Genomic DNA, 25,606 nt, shown 5'->3' with positions numbered 1-25,606 from the left:
TCGTTTTCATAGTTATTAATAATTCATTTCTGTGTAATAGTTCCTTATTCAAAATAAGTTCTTTTTAACTACTCACAATATTTGGTTTTTTAGATATAACAAATTTAATGCATTTAACATCAGAATTAATATATTAGTAAGCCAACTTATAATATTTTGCGTTTAAATGTATTATTTGTCTTAACTTTGCCCAAAACTGGTGTGTTTTGTTGAGATTTTCGTTTTTGTTGGCTTCATTCTGAGTATATCTACATGGTTTTTACTTCATGCTTTTGCCACATTTGTGGCGCCGCCTGGCGTCCGCTGGCCGAAGCGGGCCGAAGCAAGCAGTGCCTCCCCCGCGGGGCACCGCCGATAAAGCAGTTTAGCCGATGCACCAACCACAATCACTCTTCTCTTCTCGTCCTTTTCCGTTCTGTTCTTTTCCGTTTCCGCCCGCCGGAAAACCGATGTCCTTGCAGGTGTTTCGACTACTCCGATCCTTGCGGCCGCTGCGGGTGATCAACCGAGCCCCGGGTCTGAAACTAGTCGTGCAAACGCTCTTATCGTCCCTGCGTCCCATCGGCAACATCGTCCTGATCTGCTGCACCTTCTTCATCATCTTCGGCATCCTGGGCGTCCAGCTGTTCAAGGGCACCTTCTACTACTGCGAGGGCGAGAACATCAAAGGCGTCCGCAATGCGGACGAGTGCCGCCGCATACCGGGCAACGTGTGGACCAACCGCAAGTACAACTTCGATGACCTGGGCAAGGCCCTGATGTCCCTGTTCGTCCTGAGCTCCCGCGACGGCTGGGTGAACATCATGTACACTGGTCTGGACGCCGTCGGCGTCGACCAACAGCCCATCGTGAACTACAATGAGTGGCGCCTGCTGTACTTCATCGCCTTCATCCTCCTGGTGGGCTTCTTCGTGCTGAACATGTTCGTGGGCGTGGTGGTGGAGAACTTCCATCGCTGCCGCGAGGAGCAGGAGAAGGAGGAGAAGATTCGCCGGGCGGCGAAGAGGGCTCTCCAGATGGAGAAGAAGCGGCGGCGGATGCACGAGCCGCCCTACTACACCAACTACTCGCCCACACGGATGTTCGTCCACAACGTGGTGACCTCGAAGTACTTTGACCTGGCCATTGCCGCGGTGATTGGCCTGAATGTGGTCACCATGGCCATGGAGTACTACATGATGCCCAGCGGCCTCAAGTACGCCCTGAAGATCTTCAACTACTTCTTCACGGCCGTGTTCATCCTGGAGGCGAACATGAAACTGGTGGCCCTGGGCTGGAAGCTGTATCTCAAGGATCGCTGGAACCAGCTGGACGTGGGCATTGTCCTGCTGTCCATTGTGGGCATTGTCCTGGAGGAGCTGGAAACGAAGATCATACCGATCAATCCGACCATCATCCGGGTGATGAGGGTACTGCGGATCGCACGTGTGCTGAAGCTACTCAAGATGGCCAAGGGCATTCGCGCCCTGCTCGACACCGTGATGCAGGCCCTGCCCCAAGTGGGCAACCTGGGGCTCCTGTTCTTCCTGCTCTTCTTCATCTTTGCGGCACTGGGCGTGGAGCTATTCGGGCGACTCGAGTGCTCCGACGAGATACCCTGCCAGGGATTGGGCGAGCACGCGCACTTCGCCAACTTTGGCATGGCTTTCCTCACATTGTTTCGCGTAGCGACTGGCGATAATTGGAACGGCATCATGAAGGACACGCTGAGGGATAATTGCGATGACGCGGCCGATTGCGTTCGCAATTGCTGCGTCAGCTCGGTTATTGCTCCCATATTCTTTGTGATATTCGTGCTGATGGCGCAATTCGTGTTAGTGAACGTCGTCGTGGCTGTACTGATGAAACACCTCGAGGAGAGCCACAAGCAAATGGAAGACGAGCTCGACATGGAGGTGGAGCTCGAGCGCGAGCTGGTGCGCGAGCAGGAGTTCGCCCAGGAGCAAAAGTTGTGCCAGCAGCTGGCGGAGGCGCAATCGAAGGCGGCCGCTCCCCCGCGCCCCCTGGCCAAGGTCAAATCGCTGCCCAAGAACTTCATCTACAGCACGCCCTCGCTGGACAAGAAGTTCCCCCTGCCGCTGGGCACGAACAATCCCAGCTCGAGCCTGACCAGCTCGGCGGCCACCAACCTGAATCAGGTGGCCACTGGTGGCCCTGGAGCGGCCACAACCAGTGGGGGTGCGGGCTCCGGAGCGGCATCCGCTGCGGCATCTGGGGCTGGACCACGGAGGCAGACCGTCCAGTACTTCCAGCAGCCACCACAATCCATGCTCGGCTTGAGTCTCGCCGAGATGGGCGGCACGCTGACGCCTCAGGCGCTCGGCGCCCGGCTGGGCGAGCCCTTCGGCGGCTCATCGACGGCAGCGGGAGGCGGAGGAACGGGCGATCCGCTGGCTGTGGGCGTGGCCGGCCTCCCGCTGCCGCCGCTGGACAATCGCCGTCGCGGGCGTCGCGCCTCCGCGGCCGCCGGCTTCCGCAAGCGCGGCGTGCTGTCCAAGGAGCGCTCGCTGGACGAGCAGGCCCTCCGGAAGAAGAACCTGGAGGCCAAGCGCACAAGCTGCGACTCGCTGCCCTGGGGCGGCCAAACGTACTGGGTAAGTTCCGATTGGCCAGCCTTCCAGTTTCCATTTCTTAAATTTATTTTCAATTAAATTTACTTTGCTTTTAAGTTGTCGCTCTATACGGACTTTCATTATAATCCAACACGTTTTAAGCATATTTTGGAACGAGGCGGGTTAACTGAAAGTAAACGGGAGAGGTATGCAGGTTGGACTCCCTCACGGGCCTCAAGATGAGGGAAACAGGGGATAATCAGTGGTATTTTCTATTCTTTCCTTGGGTTCAGTAAATCTTTAAGATTTAAGGTATCATATATATGACATAGGAACTACCGGTATATGGTTTATGATGTTTCTTGAATTTTCGTATGGACTTAGCTGTAAGAATATATAAACGTTGGCTTGCAAAATTAAGCTTCTTTTCTTGTTTCTAAATGAATACCCTTTGATGTTTCATGTAGATAATAAATGTAGCTAATATATAAAGATAGGAGTTCAAACAAGGAAGAACGAAATAGTCGAGTACCTCGACTATCAGATACCCATTAATCAGCTAAAGGGACCAAAAGGGAAATGGAGATATGCAAGCAGCAAAGCGAGATTGAAATGCGCCACCTACCCGCGATCTCAATATATGGTTATATGGGTAGACAGATTTAAGCGTTATGGGCGTTAGAGTGGGCGTGGCAAACCTTTTTTTGGATCAATCGATAGGTATTGACGAGAGTAATACATTTCAGTTAAAATTTCATATTCGCGTAATAAACTTGAGCTGCGTACAAGGTTGCGGAATCTATATCTGAAATACCAATTTTCTACCTATGTTAGTTTCCGAGGTATCCGCGTTCGTATCTACAATTTTTTGAAGTTTGTGGGCGGTATGTGGGCGTGGCAATCTTTATTTTTGGGTCAATCGATAGGTATTCATAAAAACAATACATTTCAGCTACAATTTGTATTCTAGAATTAAAACTGTAGGAGCCACAGTTTTGGGCGGCTTGTGGGCGTTGGAGCGGGCGTGGCACACTGACGAAACAATCTTGCGTTGCGCAGGAATCTCTAGAATCGGTATGCCTAATACCAGTGTTGCAGCTTTTATAGTTTCCGAGATCACAGCGTTCATACGGGCAGACGGACAGACGGACATGGCTAGATCGACTCGGCTAGTGATCCTGATCAAGAATACTTTATGGGGTCGGAAACACTTCCATCTACCTATAACACATCTTCCGACGAATCTAGTATACCCTTTTACTTTACGAGTATCAGGTATAAAAAGTATCTTAGTATGGTAAAAACTTTTGCTCCTACGAATAGTTTGGCGAGGTATTAAGAAGAGCCATGACACGATATATTTTTGGAAGGTTAAAATTAGGAATACGTTTTAACAAACAATTGGTGGTTGGTTGTTATATGTATGTCCGGTTTTAAGAGATACTTGCAAAATACTAGATATTCTAATAGTCTTATTTTCATTGGTCTAGCAGGCCATCCGACGACGGAACCTGGAGGCCAAGCGCACCAGCTGCGACTCGCTGCCCTGGGGCGGAGATGCCCTCGACTGCCAGAGCGGCACGATCTTCGAGAGCCTCGAGTCGGATGGGGGAGGAGTCGGGGGTGGCGGTGGGTCCTACGACATTCGGAGCGTGCGCAGTGCCGATGTGGGGCACTTGGAGGCGAAGGGAGATGCATCCTCCGCCCTGTCGGTGGTCAGTGCCCTGGTGCCGCCTGTGGCGACGCCACTGCCCCCGCCCCTGTCCTTGCCCATAGCATCGCCCACGCCCTTGCCCATGCCATCGCATCCTGCTCCACGCAGACCCTTCGGATGGTCGCAGTCCGTGGACCAGGGCTGCCTGAGGAGCAGCCTACTCCTCTCCGTTCCCAGATCCATGCCGCCGCGCAGTCGCAGTGGCAGCACCAAGCAGCTCTTCAAACAGCAGGCCTTGGACGAGGATGCCGACATGGACGAGAGCTCGCTGCTGCTGCCCACAGCTGCTGGGGGATCTGGTTCAGGTTCAGGTTCAGGACCGGGATCAGGATCAGGACCAGGTTTGGTGGCAGTCATAGCCTCGAGTTCGCTGGACATCCCAGATCAGAGTGGCAGCCCGAAACCCCTGCAGGATATCGCAGCGGGGGTCAGTAAATCCGACTCCTCGGACATCCTGCGGATCATCAGCGAGCGCAGGCGCATGGATCAGCGGGAGCAAAGGGACCCCGAACAGGATCAGGACAACGACGCGGAGGACAGGGACAGCGACTACAAGGAGTTACTCCTGGTCAAGTCCCCGCAGTCCTCCATGGACTAAATGCAAACAACACACACACCCTCTCTAGATCTTACAAAGTAGTTATCTCTAACTTAACATAACGTTAACTGTAGTGCTGATTAACAAGAATAGTAGCTAGGATACCTGGCTGACAAAATATCCTCTAGCATGGAAAATCTCAGTTTGTCTATCCGAATGCTGTAAAATTGAAAGGAGCTTACTTTCAACCTCTAAAAGTCTATACATATATTCTCTATAACGTGAACTTGGCCGTCATTAAAGATTACTTTAGGGAATTTTCTAAAAACTATGACCTTAACATTAGGCTTTAGGCAAAAAGATCGAGGAGTGTGGTGAGAAAACACAAATATTGATTAATCGATAGCCATTATAAACGATAAATGGTAAGTGGTAAACTCTTGGCCACAAAAACGAAAATGAAATCCAGTAAAATAAAATTAAAAGCAAAGTTAAGTAAAACAAGGAAATGAAAAGCAAAGCTAATAAGCTAAATTGTCAACTGTTTTTAGTGCAATCCTACGGTTTTCATAACTTTAACAAGCAGAACTTATAAGAAAAAATAAAAACTAAAAGTAGATCGCCAACGATCGATTGGTCAAGAAGATAGCTATGTTTCAAGTTGATTAGAGTGTTTTTCGTTTAAATGTAGCAGTCGAAAACAAAAATTAACCAGAAGACGATGATGATGGATTATATACAAGTGTTATATGCGATTTACATATATACAGTTATATTACGTATACAGTTACTTATAGGGATACTGCATTCGAAACAAAAATGATGGAAATTTGTGAACAAAGAATCATCAACTCTGTGATTAGCTCTTAAAGTTTAAACGTTTATGTATATGTATGTATGTATGGGAAGGCATGCAGACACCCAAAACAAAAACACAAACACAAACACACCACAATGCTATCTGTATATACATAGAAGGCCTGTATGTAAACATATGTATTCGAGTGTATTTTACGTAGCTAAGCCAAGGTAAAAACTAACGGAATGATACCGAATAGAGCCATCTGAGCGAGCCCATTGATAAGCAATAGACAACTGTAGCTCTTAAGATCGTACCTAACCTAAAAACGAATAAAGCTGCGTTGTTCCAGGGTCAAGATTACCTTGCCCAACAAAAAAGCATACGGAAAAGGGGAAAACATAAAAAAATATAAGAACTTTGTGCAAACGAATTTAATTAGGTACTTAAACACACACACACCCAGACACACCCATACAGATAGCTATTACGATCTGGTCGACAATCTTTGCTAAATCTCCCATGTCTGTCTATCTCTCTATCTCCCCCTAAAGGCTTCCAAAACTTCAAGATCCCGCCCCTGATCAAATCAACAGACATCTAAAAACAGTGCCAACGCAGCAAGGGTATTCAGGATGTTTTTTTTTATAAAAAATAAAATTACTTTCAAACCTAACCCAAAAAAAAAGCAGAGTAAACAGCAAGAACTACAAGAACTTTAAAAATTAGCATTTATAAAGAAAAAACCCAAGAGAAACGTAGTAGAAATTTAATGATTAATGTTTAATGACTATATATAGTGTATATATGGAACTATCAACGAATTACAATAGAGTATCAAGATATTTCTTCAGAAGGCATAACTAGAACAAGACAAAGTGCGAGGAATCGAGATGAACACTAACTTAACACTGTCAATTTTTCAACATGGTCTAAGCTAATTTTTCAAGGAAAACCAAAGATCTAAGAATGAAAACAATTTTACACTCTTTGTACACACTGTAAAAAACGAAGTGAAGGAGCTCTCCAATTTAGATAAACTTTTAAATCAAACTTAGCGAACAATTCGGTCGAATGCGAGGAAAGAAGAAGCAACAAATTTAATTATACGATAATTTCATCTGTGCCTTTCTCTACGAATATATATATACACATTTATACATATATGTATACATAACAAATGTATCAGATACTGTCTCTATCTCTTTCTACGCTCCCTCTCCCTCTCTCTCACACACACACATACAAACATACACAAGGAACTCGCCTACACCAAACTCAAGACACCGAACAGTCATCAAGCAAGCAGTGCGAAATATAACGGTAATGGCAAGCAGTGCCTCGCGTAACTACAAATGCAACTCTGAAAACTATTTTCGAGGCAGGACGAAGGAATAATAATGAAAAACAAAACAAAATAACTACTTAAGCCTACTAATAAAGAGAAACCGAAAATACAAAAATACAACATGGAAGTAAAAATACAAATTAAATTAAACGAAAGCATGAAGTTTATAGGTTAATGCGCTAGTAGTTTTGACCTTTTTTTTTGTAATTTTTTAATGTAGCCGCTTTGAAGTAAACCAAATGAAACTATATTCGTTTTTGGTTTTAGTTGTGTGTGTCTGTTTTTTTGTGCGAAGCGTAAAGCAACTATAAAGAGCGTTTCTTCTTGTTGATTAATAATTAGGTAAACTGCTACAAAACATAAGTTAATTAAAGAAAACCAAAACAACAAACAAAAACCAAAGCCAACAACAAAATTAGAAAAGTGAGTTAAATTTAAAATTAATGCCATAACGGCCAACGAAATGCAAAACTAAGCAAATTTGCTTTTAGCTACGTGCAGGTACAAGAGACCCCACAGAAACCATTCATTCTTTGCAAAGTAAAATAAGCCAATTAAATGTGAAATTGTTTAAGAAAGGACATAAGAAACTAAGCACTATCCTCTGCTGCAAAGTAAGAAACCGGAACTCTGTTAGACAAAAAGCCAATAGCCAAGTTGTAATCATTTCGTTGCGTGCCCTTTGCGTATAATTTGAATGGTTCGATTGGTTCCACTAGATACGTACATATATACTGAGAACACATACTATGTAAAGCAGCGAAACAAAACCAAAAAGAGCATAATAAATTAAAGAGAATTTGAAAAGAATCGCTAAGGTGCTTTTTCCAGTTCTACTTTTCCAGGATTGACTGTTGGAAATGGTAGTGTGAAGGTGAGTGATCAAACTCATTTTTGGAATGGTATTGGTAATGTAAAAAAAATGTCCCCTTGAAAAAGATACATTTTCCGTACTTGTTCTTTATTCACGAATATAATGCCGGTAAAGAGTTGCGAAAAGTGCGGTTCCAGGGCTTTTGTGGGCTACTCCGACAACCTCACTCGTGTACAGCTACAAACACACTATAAATCTTTATAGCCAGGTATGAAGTACATACATATATGCATTACTGCGCTAGAACAAACAGAAAAAAAAACAGGAAACTACACAAAAAATTGGAACATAGCAGACGATCCTCAAACTCATCGCATTTCATCGAAGTTGCTTGATGCCGCAGGTGATCTACAGTACTCGTATTGTGTATATAGGTATGTATATACTATATAGTATGCGATATAAATATATAAAAAAAACATCGACGATAACGGCGGACTACCACACGCTGCACTTTTCCGCCGGATTCATTGTGCTGCCCAAAGGGCAATTGTAGGCGCTGGCGAAGTCGCGCGAATTCGAAAGTGGCCCCAGGACACGGACGAATCCCGGCGAGTGGACCGCAGACCGGATCTTGGTCAGAGCGTCCTCCGGCCGCATCGATCCACACCAGATTTGGGCGTAGTTGAGAAAGAACAGCTGGTCGTGGGTCATGTTCAAGCCGGGCAACAGCTGCTCCCGCCCGTGCAATGTCTCCCATTTCTTGTAGGCCTGAGAAAGAAAAGAGGGGGATTACTATACGTAAACCTATATTATAGTGCCCAGTTATATCTTTAAAGTTAACTCTATCGTAAACGAAAGTCAATAAAAGTAAACATTTGAATAGAATTTATGTATGATTACTAAATATAATGGAATTCAAAGAATTTTAGTGTTCCATAACGATATGACTAGAATTGCTTGCATAAGAATGTTATGTTTCCAAGATTTAAATGAAATCCATCGATTTTTTAAAGATATTGCACAGGTTGACAAGAGCATTTCATGTATGGGGAATAGAAAGACGTACCCGAAAAGCCTGCTTGAGGCCGCCGTTATCGGCGATATTCTCGCCCTGCGTCATCCGTCCGTCCATGAACATGTCCACCTCGTTGATCTTGTACCGCGAGTACTGATCGATGACGCACTGCGTCCGTTCCCGAAAAGCCTCGATGGTGGCATTGTTCCACCACTGCATCATGTTGCCCTCCTTGTCAAACTGCCGCCCCTTGTCATCGAATCCGTGGGTGATCTCGTGACCAATGACCACACCGATTCCGCCGTAGTTCAGGGACTTGGGGAAGTGCTGACTGTAGAACAGAGGCTGCAGGATGCCAGCGGGAAATACTAAGGGATATGAGGAGTGTTAATAAGTGAGAGGACCTGAATTGAAAGTGATTTCCGCACACCTATATCGTTTTTATTCGGATTGTAGAAGGCATTCACCACCGCCGGTTCGGTGGTCCACTTTTCCTTGTCCACTGGCTGGCGAAGGAGGCGCAGCATTTTCTCCGATTCCCATTGCAGGATGCTAAGGACATTGTTGATGAAGTTGTCCGGGACAATGGTTAGCTAGTAATTAAATCGTTGTTTTTACACAGTTTTTTTTTTGTGTGTACCAGCTGCCAGCTACCATCTTCTCCATATACTCACATTCACATACTCCTGCTCCAACTCGGTGGCGTTGGTCAGCAGCTCCGGATAGCCGATCCGCTCGTTCATGGAGTCCGCCTTCTCCTTGGCCACCGCCCTCGTCTCGTCGTCCATCCAATCGTTCTCGGCCAGCAGTTCGTTAAAGGCCGCCCGAATGGTGTGGATCATCTCGAGGGCCACCTCCTTGCTCTCCTGATTGAAGTTGTCCCGGATGAACAGGGCTCCCACGGCCACGCCCAGCTTCTTGTTGGTCCACTCGACGCACTGCGACCAGCGTGTCCGCTCCGACTGGATGCCCATAAGGATCTTGCGGAACTCCACCCGCTCCCGCTGATACTCGTCGATCATGTGCGACATCAGGGACATGACCAGGCGCCACAGCATGTAGTTGTGCACCACGCGGCGATCGTTGCGGGCCAGGATCCGGCCCATTTCGGTGAGATACTGCAGGCCGTAGGTGACCACCGGCTCGTCCTCCTGCAGGGGAATCCCCGGGCCCAGGGCTGCCTGCAGGTACTCCTTCCACTGCACCTCGGGCACCAGCTCCTGCAGCTCCGGCAGCGACATCTTGCGATAGACCAGGCTCGTGTCGTGACGATCCGCCTCCGGCAGCGACACATTCACCAGCTGCGTCTCGAACAGCACCACCTTCTCCAGCTCGTCGGCGGCGGTGGCCGGATCCGCACCCAGGAGCAGGGCCACCTGCGTCATGTACCGGTGATAGGCCCGGCGATCGTTGGCACTGCTCTCCTTCAGGTAGTAGTCCCTCGAGGGCAGGGCGTACTGCAGCTGGTCCATCTGCAGGATGTTCACCGAGCTGTTCTTGTCGTCGGCGCCCACGTAGAGCTCGATCATCACCGGCTCGCTGTAGTTGAGCCGCAGCTGGCCCATCAGCCGCTCCACGGACAGATCCGCCGGCGCCCTCCAGTCCCGCTCGATGACCGGCCAGCCGCCCAGGGACTTCAGCACCTCCCTCAGCCGCCCAGTGCCGATCTTCCGGATTTGAGCTGGGAACGAGGAGAGACTTCTTTCGGTTACCTACTGTCTCCAGGAATCCAGGATGGATGGGTCGTTCAACTCACGTATATCCATGCAGCTCTTGAAGAAGGTTTTGGCCTTGATGGTGGCCCTGTTGTCGCGTTCGTCGATGGGTTCCTCGAGCACGGCGCGCAGGATGACCTGCTGCTGATCGGACAGGACCTGCGGAGGATTGGAGATTAGCTTTAGAAACAGTATTTCATCGACAGACAAAGCTATCCCAAGCAAATACCTCGAAGGTGCTGATGGAGCTGCGGTCCTCGGGAATGGGATGCATCTTGTTCCACGTGCCGCAGGCGTACTGGAAAAAGTCCTCGCAGGGATCGGAGTTCGTGTCCATGGCCGAGAGCAGGGAGGCCGCTGTGTTTGGGATGGATCGAATGCAGTGACACCATTTTATTGGGCAGTAAGTCAAGAGCCCGTCAGCTGGCGTGGTTCACCCCGTTGGGGCCATAATTTATGCCGCCCTTTGATCGCACCGGCCACAAACTTGGCCCACAAATCATCGCCCCCAAGTTTTTGTGATAAACGATACGCCCCTCGCTCCCCAAAAAAACACTCAACTTTTCCCAAGATGCAACTTTTCCGTCACCCAAACTTTATGAATAATTTGGTGGCACTAAAAACCAAAAAGAAGCAATTTCCAGAGATAGACCTGCATTGTCGTCTGGCTGCGCGGCCAATCCATAAATCAACGCCCACCAGCGGAATTCCAATATCTCGGAGAAACCAAGTGCGAAATTCATTAGCGAGTCCCTCACCAACGAGATTTTTCACACTTCTAGGAAAGCCATTATTGATTTATGCCTTAGCCAAGAAACCGAAGGATTTCGTGTTGTCTACAAAAACATTAAAGCAAAATTGCATTCTTTGGATGTGCTTTCATACTCTCTTTCTTGGAATGCCAGCAAAGGTAAACATAATTACAAAAGTTATTACTTTCTACCACTCCCCCACTCTTTTCCCAGAAGGCGTTTATCCTATTTTAGTTAATAATAGGTAATTATATAGAGTTTCCCCCAAACGGAACAGCTTTGCCTCAATTATGCCTCAATTCGTTTAAGGTTTTGGGTTACCAATTTGGGGCTCACCCCAAACTCGCATTCGTGCACCCCAAAAAGCATGCTAAGTGGAGCACTTGAATCGATTGCATCGCCTGGTAATTGTGGCCATGTAAACTTAAGGGAATGTCCTGCACCCGGACAGGTGTATTTATACATCCATCTACCCATACCGATGCATGTGTGTTCACCGGCATGCCAACCAGTCAATCACAGTGCCAATTTCCTTGGCAAGTGACTTTGAGGTGTTGCTAGCTGCCCGCATTGCTTGACATAAGTGCATTTGGTATGGACGTGTTCGTGGAGCAGATGTTTAGGTCCCCATCGCGGGGCCAAGTACACCTCACGTCCCGTATCACATTTCCGATGTCGAACGCCCCCCCGACAAACGGGCACTTAGCTATCTTAATAGCTGATAAATCATTTACAACTCAAATAAAAACCGCAAATATTGGACGGTTGGGTAAGGCCCTGACACCCTTCGCTCTACTTTAATTAACCCACCCCATTGGATCCTCTCAGTACAGTTGGGGTTTCTTATACTCGAACTATATATAGACTAGTCTGTGATTAAACCAGTCAATCTTTTTTGATTGTTGAATATATGCAAGGATAAATCAAGCATTCCTACTCAATTTTCGTTGTATTTTTATTATAAGTACTAAAGTACTAGAATGGTAGTGAGTCAAATAAAATAGTCAAAAAGCCCTCAAAAAATTAATTCTATAAGTTTTTTTGGTATAACCTTAATATTATTGAAGTATTGGTAAATCCCAATTGAGTTTTGAGCAAGCCGGTACTTCAGTTATACAAAACGCACTATTGAAACCATTTGGAATGCAATTTCTAAATGTTTCTTAAAAGCTGCACAAGCAAACCCGAGTTCCCATCGAAATATGCATTGGTTTCAGTTCGAAACTTCCCTCCCCGAAACCAGCAATCCTCCCCCGACATTTCTAAGTGGATCTCAGCTTACCTGTTCTCACGCACTCCTGGGTCATGCAAATGTTCTCCGTTCCCTCGTGGGCGGATCCTGAATTCTGGTTCCACCTGCCATTCGGTCTGTCATCGTTGCCTGCAATTATAGTTGGCAGGTTTTCAGTATTTTCAGCATTTCCGATTGCCAGCGCACGCGGCGTATGGGTAATGTGTATTTAAGGGGGTGGACCAGGGAGAATGGCGGTCAAGTCGAAAACCTCTTATCAAAAAGACCAGCGATTCGCGGGCCACTCAAGTAAATTGAATTCGAATTTTTCATTAAAAAAAGAAGGGAACCATCATCCTCCCCTCCCTGGCTTTATTGAATTGAAATAACGAAACGCTAAGCCCGATGGCTTAGGAGGGCCCATTGGCCATCGATTGCCGCCCGGACAGGACACATGTTGCATGTCGTCCCTGTCGAGGCTGTCAATAAAAATGGGATGTTACTGGGCGTTGGAAATGGCAGCTTTAGTTATTAATTAAAGCGATTCAACCCACCGAACCGGCCACCCAGCTAATAACATTTGCCCCGGCGTTAATAGGTTTAAGTGGACCGCAAGTGGCCAGTATCCAGTGGCATGTGGCCAGTTGCTCAGTTGGTTACTTGGGTTGAATGTCCAGGAGCTGCAGCAATTATATTTCAGTGGGGTACTTTAATTAGGGTATGGATTCGGGGGGAAATCGTGGATTGGGTAGACAATCGATTTAGATACCCTTGAATTGCCATAAAATGTAATACTTTGGTTTATTGCCTCTTTTGTGCTTTAATATTAAGAGAATAACTGACCAATACATTTATTTAACTTCTGACATTACAATGAATTTGAGTAATAAATCCAATTAAACTAAGCATGGATTATTAAATCCAAATAAAATGCTTTCTTTCGTTATTCATATTATTAAGTTGATATAGTAAAGGATAATTTTTAACAAATTTGTGCATCCATTAATGCATTTAAATTTAATATTAAAAAAGCTCTGTTTTAAGTATAACAAGCTATAAAAATTATAATAAAGCCACCTTCACAATAAATAAAGAAAATACCCATATTGATCTTAAGTTGATTTGCTTATATTTTCCACAATTATGGTATCAACTCACTTTAAGGTTGAATGCAGAACATAAGCGGAAAATCGATGGGTTAAAAGGGGATGGAAATGGAAAAGTGGAAAAGCGGGAGAAAAACCATAGTCAAGGCCAGAAGAGGCCTACCACAAGCTGATGCTGCCGGTGAATGCTGAATGGTAATGATGATGATAATGATGATGACACTGGGTATTTACAGAGATGCCGCCAAAGAGATATTTTTAAATTGTTATAAAAAGGCACAGGCTTTGATGGTGCCGCTGCCCCGCCATCCGATTTTGCGGTTTCGATGAATGAATTTTTGGCGCAAAATATTAAAAACACTTTTTATCACGGTAAATATAAACAGGATAATGGTCGGCAGGGTGTGGGCCAAGGGATGTAGAAGTGTGTGCATATTCAATTCGCACAAGGAGCACAAGGAGCCCAAGGAAGAAAACGCGATCGATTGGAAGGGCCGTTAAAAAATTCATAGACATCCCCGGCAATGCCGATTGATTACTTTTTGTCCGTATTTCTCTCTTGGTTTCTGTATTTTTGGGTTCTTTTTTTCGGTTTTTGTAATCGAGGGAGCACATGAACATGTAAATTATGCCAGCTCTTGAATATTTCAGTTGCTTTGAATCGCATTATTCCATGTGCTTCCGAACGAATGCAGAAGGAAGTCGAGAGTCGAGACTATAGAACGCCACCCAACCACCACAGATGCGAAAAGAAAGGGCAAACAGTGTCCCACTGTCTCAAAAAATGTCGATTCTGAGATATACTTGTTTATTTATTCCATTTTTTGGTATTTCACTTTAAAAACTGAATTTTTATATCAATAAGATTATTATTATTAGGGTAAGGTGACGAGTAGGGTAAGGTGACGAACTCAACTTATCTTATATGTGACGTCACCTCAAAAATTAAAAATAATTGTAGTCGACTTCTTTTATCATGCCGACAATGTATTTTTAATAATATTATTAGGAATTGGCGTAATTTGTTCGTGAGATAACTTTGACTAAAAAGGTGGAGCAAAAATTAAAAAACATATTCAATTTTTTTGTGTTTCAGCAGTGCCAGTGCAAAGACTTGTGGATAACCAAGTCTTGTAAATATATTTAAGTGTTAATAAGATCTTTAGCAACAGTTCTTGATACTTTGTGATTTTTAAGATTTTTTTCTTGATGAAATTATAAATAATTTTCACATCTGCATAGAGTTTTAGTGTGTATTTACCAGTTCGTCACCTTACCCTAAAACTTTTAAAAGTGAAAAGATATTGGCTTACGCCAAGAGCTGTAGTATTTACCTCCGCTAGAATTTTACCGTCGAACTTTTACAGGAAAATGCTTAATAGATCTCAGTATCTTTCTGCTTTAAAGCCTTTGAAAAAAAAAAACAAAAATTGAAGAAAATGGTTATGGTACGGATGTACAACAAACAAATGTTAGAGAAATTGATGCAAATACTGAGAAAATGCTATTGATGAGAGAATCTAATGGTCAGAAGGAAGAGCAAGCGCCTACGATAGATGGGGTTATGTAAATCCGGAGACAAAACAAAGTTGAAGAAACGCGAGGAAAGCCGGAAGAGCCGACCAAGCAGTTATGAAAGTTTATGAACGATTGCCGCTACATCCACTTGTGTGAAAGAGTACGAGCGAAAATGTTTACGTGAAACAACGTGTGTCTATTGTGTCCTAGTATGACAGAAATATGAGATATTCTATCCAAGGAGACCGAATACAAAACAAAAAAATATTATTTTTTGGAAAAGTGATATTTAAAAAACAAATCGTTCGTCACTTTACCCTACACTCCCCTACTATTTGTGTTGGTAAAATAATAATAAATAATAAAGAGATTTCTAAATAATAATTATCCTTAAACTAAAAAAGCTCCACTTTCTCTAATCAGCTAATAGGAGGTTTTGTATTCAACATATATTACCGAATATTATGTAAGATATTATATGATAGTCATAATTATAATCATAAGAATAACGAGTAAATGTGGTAGCCAATAATTTAGAATTTCTTTAAGTTATTTTAATTTCCACTTCTGATTTTGCTGAATAAAAATGTTGCCCCACTGTGCTGCGAACAACTGGCGCACCGTAAAAAAGGCAAAAAACAACGAAGAGAGTGCTGTCATTGTTGTTGCCCCCGCTGGTTGTTGACATATTTTGTAATTGAATTTCAAACAGGCCGCATTACAAGGCGGTCAGGACAGGAAAGGACAGGACGGAGATTACAACACCCCGACAATCCCACATCCACATCCACATCAGTGTCCACCAGTGGCATCCTCCAGCCTGTTGCGCCTTATTCCCCATGACAAGGAAATTGTATTTCTGCGGGCAGGCGCTAAATTCAGTTAATGTTTAGTTGCCTTCTCAATGAATGATAGGATAACAGAACACCAGAAAGGCAGAAAAGCTGGGGAATCAGGAGCACAGGATGCCTGTTGATTGGCTGCTGACCCAGTAAGCCCCAGTTCATCCTGACAACAGGTGAATAGATCTGAGCACTTTTGCTTTTCGCGGAAAACAAAAAGACCATTTTATTTATCTAGCCACTAAAGCAAAACCCCACTTTCCATAAACTTTTCTAGAAAAATATATATAGACTAGGTTTAAAGTCAAGGAAGTATTTCCGAGAACTTTGCCAAACATGATTGATTAATCGAGTTCTCCAAACGAAAAATGAACAAATCGCAATTTTCTTTCTTAGATTGACATATCGCTTAATTTACTAAAAGAGTGGCATACGTCGAAGAACACGTTTTATAAGTTAACGATGCAAAAATGATCTACGTTGTGTTAAAAATTTCATCATCCTATCTTTAATACACAGAGCGTGAGAAATGTAAAAGTTTGATTGCTTTGCTGGAAGGCATACAGTACCTGAAAACTATAAACGCGTTCATCATGAAATGCTATTTTTTGAGATATGTCACTCTTCTATTAAATTAGCGATATCTCATGTGCTCATAATTCATATTTCAGACGAGAATAATTCCCACATTCCTATGCATTGATTACACTTGATTCTGGACTTTAAAATTCCATTATGACACCTGGGAATTTTGTTATGAAAAACTAACCAAATACCGGTAAATAGCCTTAGACAAATTGGTAATATTGGCCGTTCTTTAATAACCCGAACACCTTTTTGTGGGTCACATTTTTGATTTGCCAGAAAATTTTTTACGCACTATCGATAAATAAGTAAGCACGTGTACCAGGATTTGGTCGAAAGAAAATTATTTTTATACCCGTTACTCGTAGAGTAAAAGGGTATACTAGATTCATCGGAAAGTATGTAACAGATAGAAGGAAGCGTTTCCGACCCCATTAAATATATATATTCTTAATCAGGATCACTATCTGACTTGATCTAGCTATGTCCGTCTGTCAGTCTGTCCGTCTCTCCGTATGAACGCTGTGATCTCGGAAACTATAAAAGCTGTGGCTCCTACAGTATTAATGCTAGAATAAACATTTTATCTACATTGTATTGCTCTCATTAATATCTATCGTAAAATCTATCTATCTATATATTCAGAATACCTAGCCCAGTCGATCTAGCCATGTCCGTCTAACCGTCTGTCCGTATGAACGCGGAGATCTATAAAAGCTAATTGTTGCGACTTGGTATGCAGATTCTTGGGCTTCTTGTTTAATCAGGGTGCCCCGCCCACTCTAACGCCCACAAGCCGCCCAAATCTGTGGCTCCTACAGTTTTGATGCTAGAGTAAAAATTTTAAATGAAATGTATTGTTCTAATCAATTCCTATCGATTGACCCAAAAAAAAGTTTGCCACGCCCACTTTAACGCCCACAAACTTCAAAAAATCATAAATATAACGTGGATATCTCGGAAACTATCAAAGATAGAGAATTGGGATCTTAGATTTAGATTCCGTTGCCTTGTACGCAGCGCATGTTTGTTACGCGAATGTGCCACGCCCGCTCTAACGCCCACAAACCGCCTAAAACTGTGGCGTCCACAATTTGCATGCTAGATGAAAAATTTTAACTGAGATGTATTGGTCTCGTCAATACCTATCGATTGATCCAAAAACTTTGCCACGCCCACTCTAACGCTTAGATCTGTCTACCGCCGGTAGGTGGCGCATTTCAATCTCGCTTTGCTGCTTGCATATCTCCATTTCCCTTTGGTCCCTTTAGCTGAGTAACGGGTATCTAATAGTCGAGGTACTCGACTATAGCGTTCTTCCTTGTTTTTTACTTAATCCTCTGAAACCTCTACTTTTAAAAGCCACTAATTAATTAATTAATTAATTAATTTCCTTAAAATGAAAACAAATTAAATTTCAAGAAATAATTTAAGTCTCTCCTCCACAAAAAAAATACATTTTTAAATTTTAATATATGTGCCAGTTTATCACCTGCAATCGGTTTTTTAATAAGTTGGAGCCATTTTTGTTCTTAAGATATTGAATTGTTTCTAACAAGACCTCTGATTTCTACAACGAACGCACTATGCAGCAAGTGGTGCTTCTCGATCCCTCTAGTTAATTTTGATACACGTGTTTTCATAGTCACCGAATGGTATGCGTACAAAAGTTTCATGAAAATCAAAAATGACAAAGTTATTTTTTTCATTCAAACTTAAAGAAAATGTTGATAATCAAAATGTTGATTGGTCAAAAAATAAATGTGCTTTAAAGTGATGCAGATCGTTAGCATAGGTAGCAAGCTGTCCAAAACAGTCGGTCTCTAATTTGGCTTATCAAGATTGAAAAACCAGTAACAAAAGAATATGATGTACCACCATATACAAAATTCGAAAATTGGTCAAAAAATAAAGGTTCTTTAAAGGGATACAGATCGTTATCACACGTAGCAATCTGTCCAAAACCGTCGACCCTTTAGCTGTAGGCCTTGATTCGTCTAAACTACGATTGAAAAACCACAAAAAAGAGTATTTTTGACCAAAATCTGAGTCACCAAAAAGCTTTTTGTGACTCATGTGTGTGTAAAAAAAACAAAATGCGAAAATTGGTCAAAAATAAATTTTCCTTAAAGTGATGCAGATCGTTACCATAGGTAGCAAGCTGTCCAAAATAGTCGATCTTTTATCTGTACTCCTTGAATCGGCTATGCTAAGATTGAAACCCCACTAAAAAGAGTATTTTTACCATTATCTGAAATCCATAAGAACCTTTTGAAAAGTGCAGATATGGTCAAAAAATAATGATCTTTAAAGTGATGCAGATCGTTAGTTGTCCAAAACAGTCCGTCTTCTAGCTGTATGATTGAAAGCCACTAAAAAAGAATATTTTTGACCAAAATCTGAATCCCAAAAAGAAACAGGACCCCTAAATAAATAAATAAAATATAAATGTTCTCTAAAGTGATGCATAGGTAGCAAGCTGTCCAAAATAGTCAGTCTTAGCTGTACGCATTGATTCGGCTAAAACACGATTGAAAACCCGCATAAAAAGAGTTTTTTGACTAAAATCAGAAATCCCATACTACAATAGGTAGATTAAGCTAAAACTGAGTCTAAGAAATAGCAGCTCGGTAAAAAATGCTGCTACTCTGAGTGTTGTGCTCATATAACTTAACCCTTACCTGGTTCCAGGCGGTAAAGTTGGCATCGCTGGTGGACGCTGGCGAAGTAGATGGCCAGGGCCCCGATGGCCGCTCCCAGGACGGTGAAGGCGATGGCCAGGACGAGCAGGCGGCGCCGCTGCTGTGACTCCTTGAGCAGCCAGTCGCTGTGGCCCCCCACCCCTGCGGTTCCCCCGCCGGGATTCCCCTGCGTCGGGTTCCCACGCTGGATTCCCACGCCCCCGCTGCCGTCGGGCGCCAGGAAAACGACGGTGGGCAGCTTGTTCTGCTGCTGTTGTTGCTGCTGCTGCTGCTGCTGCTGCTGCACCTGATGTGGCACCTGTTGCTGCCCCAAAAGCGGCGACACCACCGTGGAGCTCAGCTCCTCCAGCGGCACATTCGCCTGCAGGTAGCCGTTGTTCAGCGGTTTCTCGAGATGCTGCGCTGTTGTTGCCTCATGTTGCTGTGACGACATTTTGCCCGCGATCCCCCTTTCCTCGGGCGCCTGATATGTGGAAAACGACTATCGGCAATCGACAGGTGAGCGGTACAGCGGATCAGCGGTTCAGCGGTTCAGCGGTCGGCGGACCGTTCGCAGTTAGAGCGACAACGGCGGCGACGCTGGCAACATCAGCGGCGATGGCACTGGCGAAAATCCAAGGGAAAACAATTTGGTTAGGAGATACCAGAAAGATAGTGTTCGGTGATATACAATTGGTCTTAAATGCAGGGGCTTTGATGGACATGGGACAGGGTCGAGAGCTAAAGCCTAATTTATGGCCCCTTTGGTGCGTTGAACACTGATTTGGTTGCTTTTCCAATGTTTTTATGTTTTTAATATTTTGTAAATGATCTTTATTTTATTTTTTTTAATTTTTTGTGAAGAGCCATATAATTTTAAAAATTGTATTTTTAATATATACTTATTAATTAACCAAATTAAATTAAGAAAATATTTGGAGAATACAATTTTAAAACTTCTCGTTGAACAGATTTTTAAAGTAATGCAAAAATAATGGCAGGTAAATCAAAAAAAAATCATCTTAATCTACATAAATGTAGTTTTCGTATAAACTATAAAGGTGATTTTAAAAACACATTTAACACAAGAAATAGAAATGCGATTTAAGCAAACAAAAAATGTTTCAAGCCCCGTTCCAATTTACAAATTTACCAGAATAAACCCATTTTATAATAAGGATCCAAAGATAAGTACATAAATATGTTGTAAGGGTTTTGAATAACACACGACCTATACAGTCAGAGTAAAAACATTATTTTAAATATTGCTCCAATTACTGAAGGAACAAATCATATATATTATTACGAATATATATATTTTGGATTTCCCGGTCATGAGTTTCTTCCAAGCTTGCTCCACTGTAGGCGGGCCTTCGTAATTTTATCAGGTATCTGAAGGGACTTAAGACCAGACCAACACCGGACCCAACCAGATCTTCCACGATCGATATTTGTTCAATCGACAGGTTCATTGCCGTCCTTGTGTCGAGTGTTCACTGTGGTTTCTCCTACAACAAAAGGGGGGCGAATTAAAGGGGGACATTGGAAGAACAAAACACGCAGAAGTTACGGCCGCAGTTCTCTTGTCAGAAGACCGAGAGTCGAATATTTTGACAGGTAATGATCTTCTGATATCATCTCCTTTGCATTGTTGTTGTTCTTGGTTATTGCTGATATGGCCAAGTTGTTGTTGTTGCCTTTCGCAGGCAGTTGTTCTTGTTGTTGCTGCTGTGACGTGCGATCAGGGCCAACGTGTTTTTCGCGCAATCGAAGCCGGCAACTCAGCAGGGGATGCAAAGCCAAACAGTTTGTTGTGCCGTGGATTACAGTGAGCCTCGTTTATAACTCAAAAGTCATTTTAAAACCCATTAAAAACTTTAATTTTTTATTAACATTTAATATAATTAACGATAATTAATAAAAAGAAATTAAAACTATTTCTAACACACCAACGGTTGGCCAAGTCTCAGTTGATTAAACAAAAATCATTACCTTAAACTGGATAGATAAGAAAAAAGCTTTAAGAGGGATGCCGCTTTTAAAATGCATTTTAAGTTGTGAAATAACAGGCTTAAACCCTAATGAATTGCTTTTTTTTTTATTAAAGTTACCCATCAGCTAATAGTTGTTGAAATGGCGTTTAAACATTAACTGAGAAAACTAAATTAGCTTTAAGTTTATGAGACTATTAAACATTTTACTTGAAAATGGTAGGGAAATACCTTTTTGTACGTTCAAAATAACACATACACTAATTTTTCTTATATGCACAGCAGCAACTCTATTAGAGAAGATTAGCCTTCCGTTCACAAATCACAAATATAAATATTGGTCTGAGATCGCTTGATCTGCACATCCGATCTTACTTTCTAACCGATATCCACTGTGACTTAAGGCCCGGATTAATGCGCGGCAAATTTTGCAAAACTCGAAACTAGTTAACCCAGCTGCGGTGGACAGCGACGTCGACTGCGACAGCGGACTATATCATCTATATACTGTCTCCAAGCCAGGCCGATCGGATCCGATCTGATCTGATCTGATGGCAGATGACAGATCGAAAGCCCATCGGAAATCCAGATCCAAATCTCGTGACGCTTATGAATATTTAGCATTCACAATGTTTAAAACTCGCGATCGTCGGCAAAACGGTTATTAAAATTGGGTACTTCGCTGGGCCACGTGAAATGCGAAACGCTATGGTTTTGTATATATATATTTTTGGAACGAGGGGAGGAGGAAGCGCAGAGATGACTAGCGATGAGGAGGATAGAAACTCGAGCGAGGCGAGACAAACTAAAATAAATTAATGCGACCGTCGTTAAATTCGCATCGTATTACCGCAGCTGGTTCACAAACTAAACCAAAACTTTGAAATTTATAATCGCACAAGAAAAAATTGGTACTTGGGAACAGTTTGGTGTTTCTATTATAGGTATTACTAAAAAAAAGTTTTTTTTTAAATGGATATTCCAAATAGATTATTGGGTGGGATAATATCAGTAGTTATAGCATCAATATAACTTATCGTAAGTATTAACTTAAATATTGCTTAGAGCACAGAAAAAAATGTTTGTATACACTTTATATTTATATTATTTGAAACAAAGTTTCAGAACATATTTTGGAAATGCTACGACAACACTATTTGAGTTTTGAACAAAATAATATCTTATCCAAAATATCGAACTTATGATCTTATTTTTTTCTGTGCACTTTCCGGTTTTTTTGTTGTCAAACTCTTTATAATATTTTAGTGCATTACTTTTTGTTGTGCTGCTGATTTTAGTGTTATTTTTTGTTGTTTCTGCGTCGCGGATTACCGTTCTTGTTCTTTTTTGTTTTTAGGAGACTCTTGTTTTTATTATTTATATCTTTTACGACTTTCACCGCCTTCGATTTGATTTGTTTGTTGTTTTGAACTAACCGCTCGATGGCATTTGCGATTCGCCAGTGAGTGCGAGTGGGTGCGCGCTAGTGTCGCTCTCTCTGTCGCTCCACTTGGGACCTCTGATACCACTAGGTAATATTTTATTTAGCCGCCAAACGCGCGTGGCGACTTCTCGATGCCAACTGAGCGTTCTCAACGCGTGTCCTTAGCTTTTAAGCAGTCGCTGTCGCAGTCGCCGTCGCTGCCAGCGTCGCAGTCGACGTCGGCGCCAGCAGCAGCAACAACAAAATGAACAAAGTATTGCCAATGGCAGTGACACCCCAGAGGTTTATATTAAATTAATGCTAAGTTGGTTACCGAGCCCCAAAACGAATAAAATAATACGGGGGTGGGGGGATGTTGAGATGGTCCCAGTTAGCTGGACAAATTATGGATGGTCAAGCATTAAAGTATTGGAGCATCAGAGCACAGACCTCCTCGGGAGATTCAAAAAAGGCGAGGACTTAGAATGTCCTCCAATAATATTAGTTTGTAGGTTGTAACATTTAAAATGCACAGAGGGAAATATTCAAGTACATTGTTCTTGAATTGAGAACATTCGTTCTTAAAAACCGTGTATGTACATTTTGATATCAATGTTCTCAATCTTAGACCGAAATGGTGAAAAGAGAAAATTTAAATTGAGTTTATTTAACAACTTTTTGATAAGTAAACACTATAGACTGGACTAATAGTATATTTGTTGAGATACACTTAACTTAACTTGATTCGAGCAAAATGAAAACATTTTCAACTTAAAAAATGTCGTTCTATTTTTAAGAACATTTTCAACTCAGATGAGAACGTCAGAATTTTCTCTGTGTGGGATCTAATATCAAATATGGATCAAAAAATATGATCACTTTGTTCTAAAATATTTGTACCAGATTTCTGGGTTAAGAGTTTGGGGCGTGCCATGCGGCCATGCGTGCTTGGAAATGTATAACTCTTCGTTTTTTTAGAGAAACCGAAAGACTTATAAATTTTTTTACCATTTGTCATAATATTCCTAAAGTATGATGTATTATTTATGTTTTTTATGTTACCCATCCACTCATTTTACTCCTCCTGATAATACTTATATAATACGAATTTTCGGGGATAATTTTCTTGTCTCTTTGATGGAAGGTTAATTGATTAAGAACTGGTTGAAACGTTGGCACAGGATACCACATAGACCATCAACGAATGATGGATGTTTACCACCCAATTGTGGTGCAGACACCGCTGTTTACCCGGCAGGTATGGCGGTTCTCCTGTTACCTTAACTCATTACTATTACTACGTACTGCAATAGTACAGGTGCCGCCGATGGAGGCCCATTTGGCACGTTCCACACACAAAGCGTTCTAATCGCGGCTCGGTTTTTACTTTCTTTTCGTTTTTGAGGTTTTTGCTCGGCTGTCTGCGCCAGCCAGCATGACGCTGTAACCCCCCCATTAAACCACCGAACCACCCACCTCCCAGCCATGGAAGAACCACCCACAGAGCCACCCCTCCCAACCACTGGCCACTGGCGTTGGCATTATCAGTGCGTGATCATCGTGTCATTGTCAATGGGTTTCGAAAAAAAATTAATTACCACCCTGTCCGATAAGTGGGGAGATTAGGAAGCGCTTCCCCTGACCAGACCACCGAGGCCCATCCCACTCCCCAGCCGCACAAAGCAACCCACTTTTCTGGCCATCCTGTGTTATTGCTTTCTGACACTTCTTTCTGGCCAGGTAATCGTCGAAATTGCGTTCTCCATTAGATTTCGCTGATTGATGGAAGACCTGTCCCCAGTCCACCGAATTCCCGAGCGATCATATATTGGCAGCTCTGTCGAAACCCCCTCCCCCTCCCAAAATCCAGTAACCCTGTAACGTAACCAAGCCACCCTTAAAACCCCATAATTTGATCGATTTTCGTTAGCTGATTGTCATCCTAGCTCACAAAAATAGATTGAAAGTTTCCAAACACGCGCTTTAAGCTCCAAAAAAATGGACGCCCAACAGGTGGCGTAATTACACGGCGATAAACCGGGAAATACTAATATTGATTGTTTTTTTTTTATTACATAATTTAACATAATTTATTTGTTCCAATATTTACAAAAAAGTACTAGTAAGTGTGGAGTATAGTTGTTGAAAATATGTACACCGTTTACATGAAGATAATCTTTTGTGTTGTAGACATCGGTTATAAATGCTTTCATAACAACAAGCTATCACTTTATTATTTTATTATAGTATCGGAATGATAAGTGTAACTATACATCGAACTAAAACCCTATTGAAAATGCACCAAAAGCTGTTAATAGCTTTAATATTTTTGCTGCGATGGAATATTAAATCGCAACACTTTTGTCCACTCCAAGAAAAATAATCAGAGCCATACATTTATTTTATAGTGCATATTTTTTTCCGGTGCACTCGCGTGTGTTGCTACCACAAATCAAAGTCGTACACTTCGAATACTCCTGCCACACATTGAGACCACTTGGTTACCGGTTACCTGGATTTCTAGTTTTGGCGCAATAATTTTCCCGGCACGTGCGTTGCTGCTTTTTTCTGTTGACATTGGCGGATGGCGACTCCTCGGGCGCCATATGGCAGCCCAAAATCAACTTGGCGCGCCACAAGAAGCACAAATTATTACGAAACTCCAAAAAAAAGAATATCCGACGATGGGTTCTTCAAATATTTTATTATTTTATTATTAAAAACCCTTGGACTTTTTAGTTCTAAATTTCTTGTATTTTAGGCTGGGTATTTGTTCTCTCGGCAAGCGCCTTATTCCTTTTGCATGTTTGGCATGCGACTAAAAATTTGTTTAATCGCTTAGTTTACCGGGCCGGTTAAGCAGAGCTTTTTGTGACAGAAAGCTCGATGGCGTCGCAAGAACACTTGTTGAGCAGAGAAGAGAAGTCCGAATGCCCTGAACTCATGTTCTTACTTATATGGGCTCATCCTGAAAAGAAA

At 42.7% G+C, this 25,606-nt stretch overlaps 2 protein-coding genes across 21 annotated transcripts in view; one reads left to right on the top strand and one right to left on the bottom strand.

The window, feature by feature from the left end:
- LOC119557975 (voltage-dependent T-type calcium channel subunit alpha-1G) overlaps nt 1–7,745 on the top strand; it is a 103,388-nt gene extending 95,643 nt beyond the window's left edge. For 15 of the 16 annotated variants that reach the window (XM_037871052.1, XM_037871045.1, XM_037871043.1 and 12 more), the window contains 2 exons: nt 462–2,594; nt 4,043–7,745. In XM_037871052.1, coding sequence (XP_037726980.1) covers nt 462–2,594; nt 4,043–4,864 — 2,955 coding nt within the window. In that variant the 3' untranslated portion in view covers nt 4,865–7,745. The remainder of the gene's footprint in view (nt 1–461; nt 2,595–4,042) is intronic. The other variant, XM_037871044.1, reaches the window with a different exon arrangement.
- Nucleotides 7,746–7,895: 150 nt separating this feature from the next.
- On the bottom strand, nt 7,896–25,519 carry LOC119557979 (neprilysin-1). Of its 5 annotated transcripts, none has more exons than XM_037871064.1 (9): nt 25,140–25,519; nt 19,214–19,837; nt 12,533–12,631; nt 10,728–10,855; nt 10,540–10,657; nt 9,458–10,464; nt 9,214–9,376; nt 8,835–9,151; nt 7,896–8,536 (listed from the first exon to the last, which is right to left on the bottom strand). In XM_037871064.1, exons 2-9 carry the CDS (start codon nt 19,665–19,667, stop codon nt 8,264–8,266), a joined length of 2,559 nt encoding a protein of 852 aa, XP_037726992.1. In that variant the 5' UTR covers nt 19,668–19,837; nt 25,140–25,519; the 3' UTR covers nt 7,896–8,263. The 5 variants fall into 5 exon arrangements, with proteins under 5 accessions (XP_037726992.1, XP_037726989.1, XP_037726988.1 ...); XM_037871061.1 differs by lacking the exon at nt 25,140–25,519 and adding an exon at nt 22,641–22,779; XM_037871060.1 differs by lacking the exon at nt 25,140–25,519 and adding an exon at nt 22,479–22,773.
- Nucleotides 25,520–25,606: the final 87 nt, after the last annotated feature.

This window comes from Drosophila subpulchrella, chromosome X (assembly GCF_014743375.2).
Source record: "Drosophila subpulchrella strain 33 F10 #4 breed RU33 chromosome X, RU_Dsub_v1.1 Primary Assembly, whole genome shotgun sequence".
Lineage (NCBI taxonomy): Eukaryota > Metazoa > Arthropoda > Insecta > Diptera > Drosophilidae > Drosophila > Drosophila subpulchrella.
The sequence above is the reverse complement of the archived record's forward strand: the minus strand, read 5'-3'. Positions and strand labels throughout refer to the sequence as shown.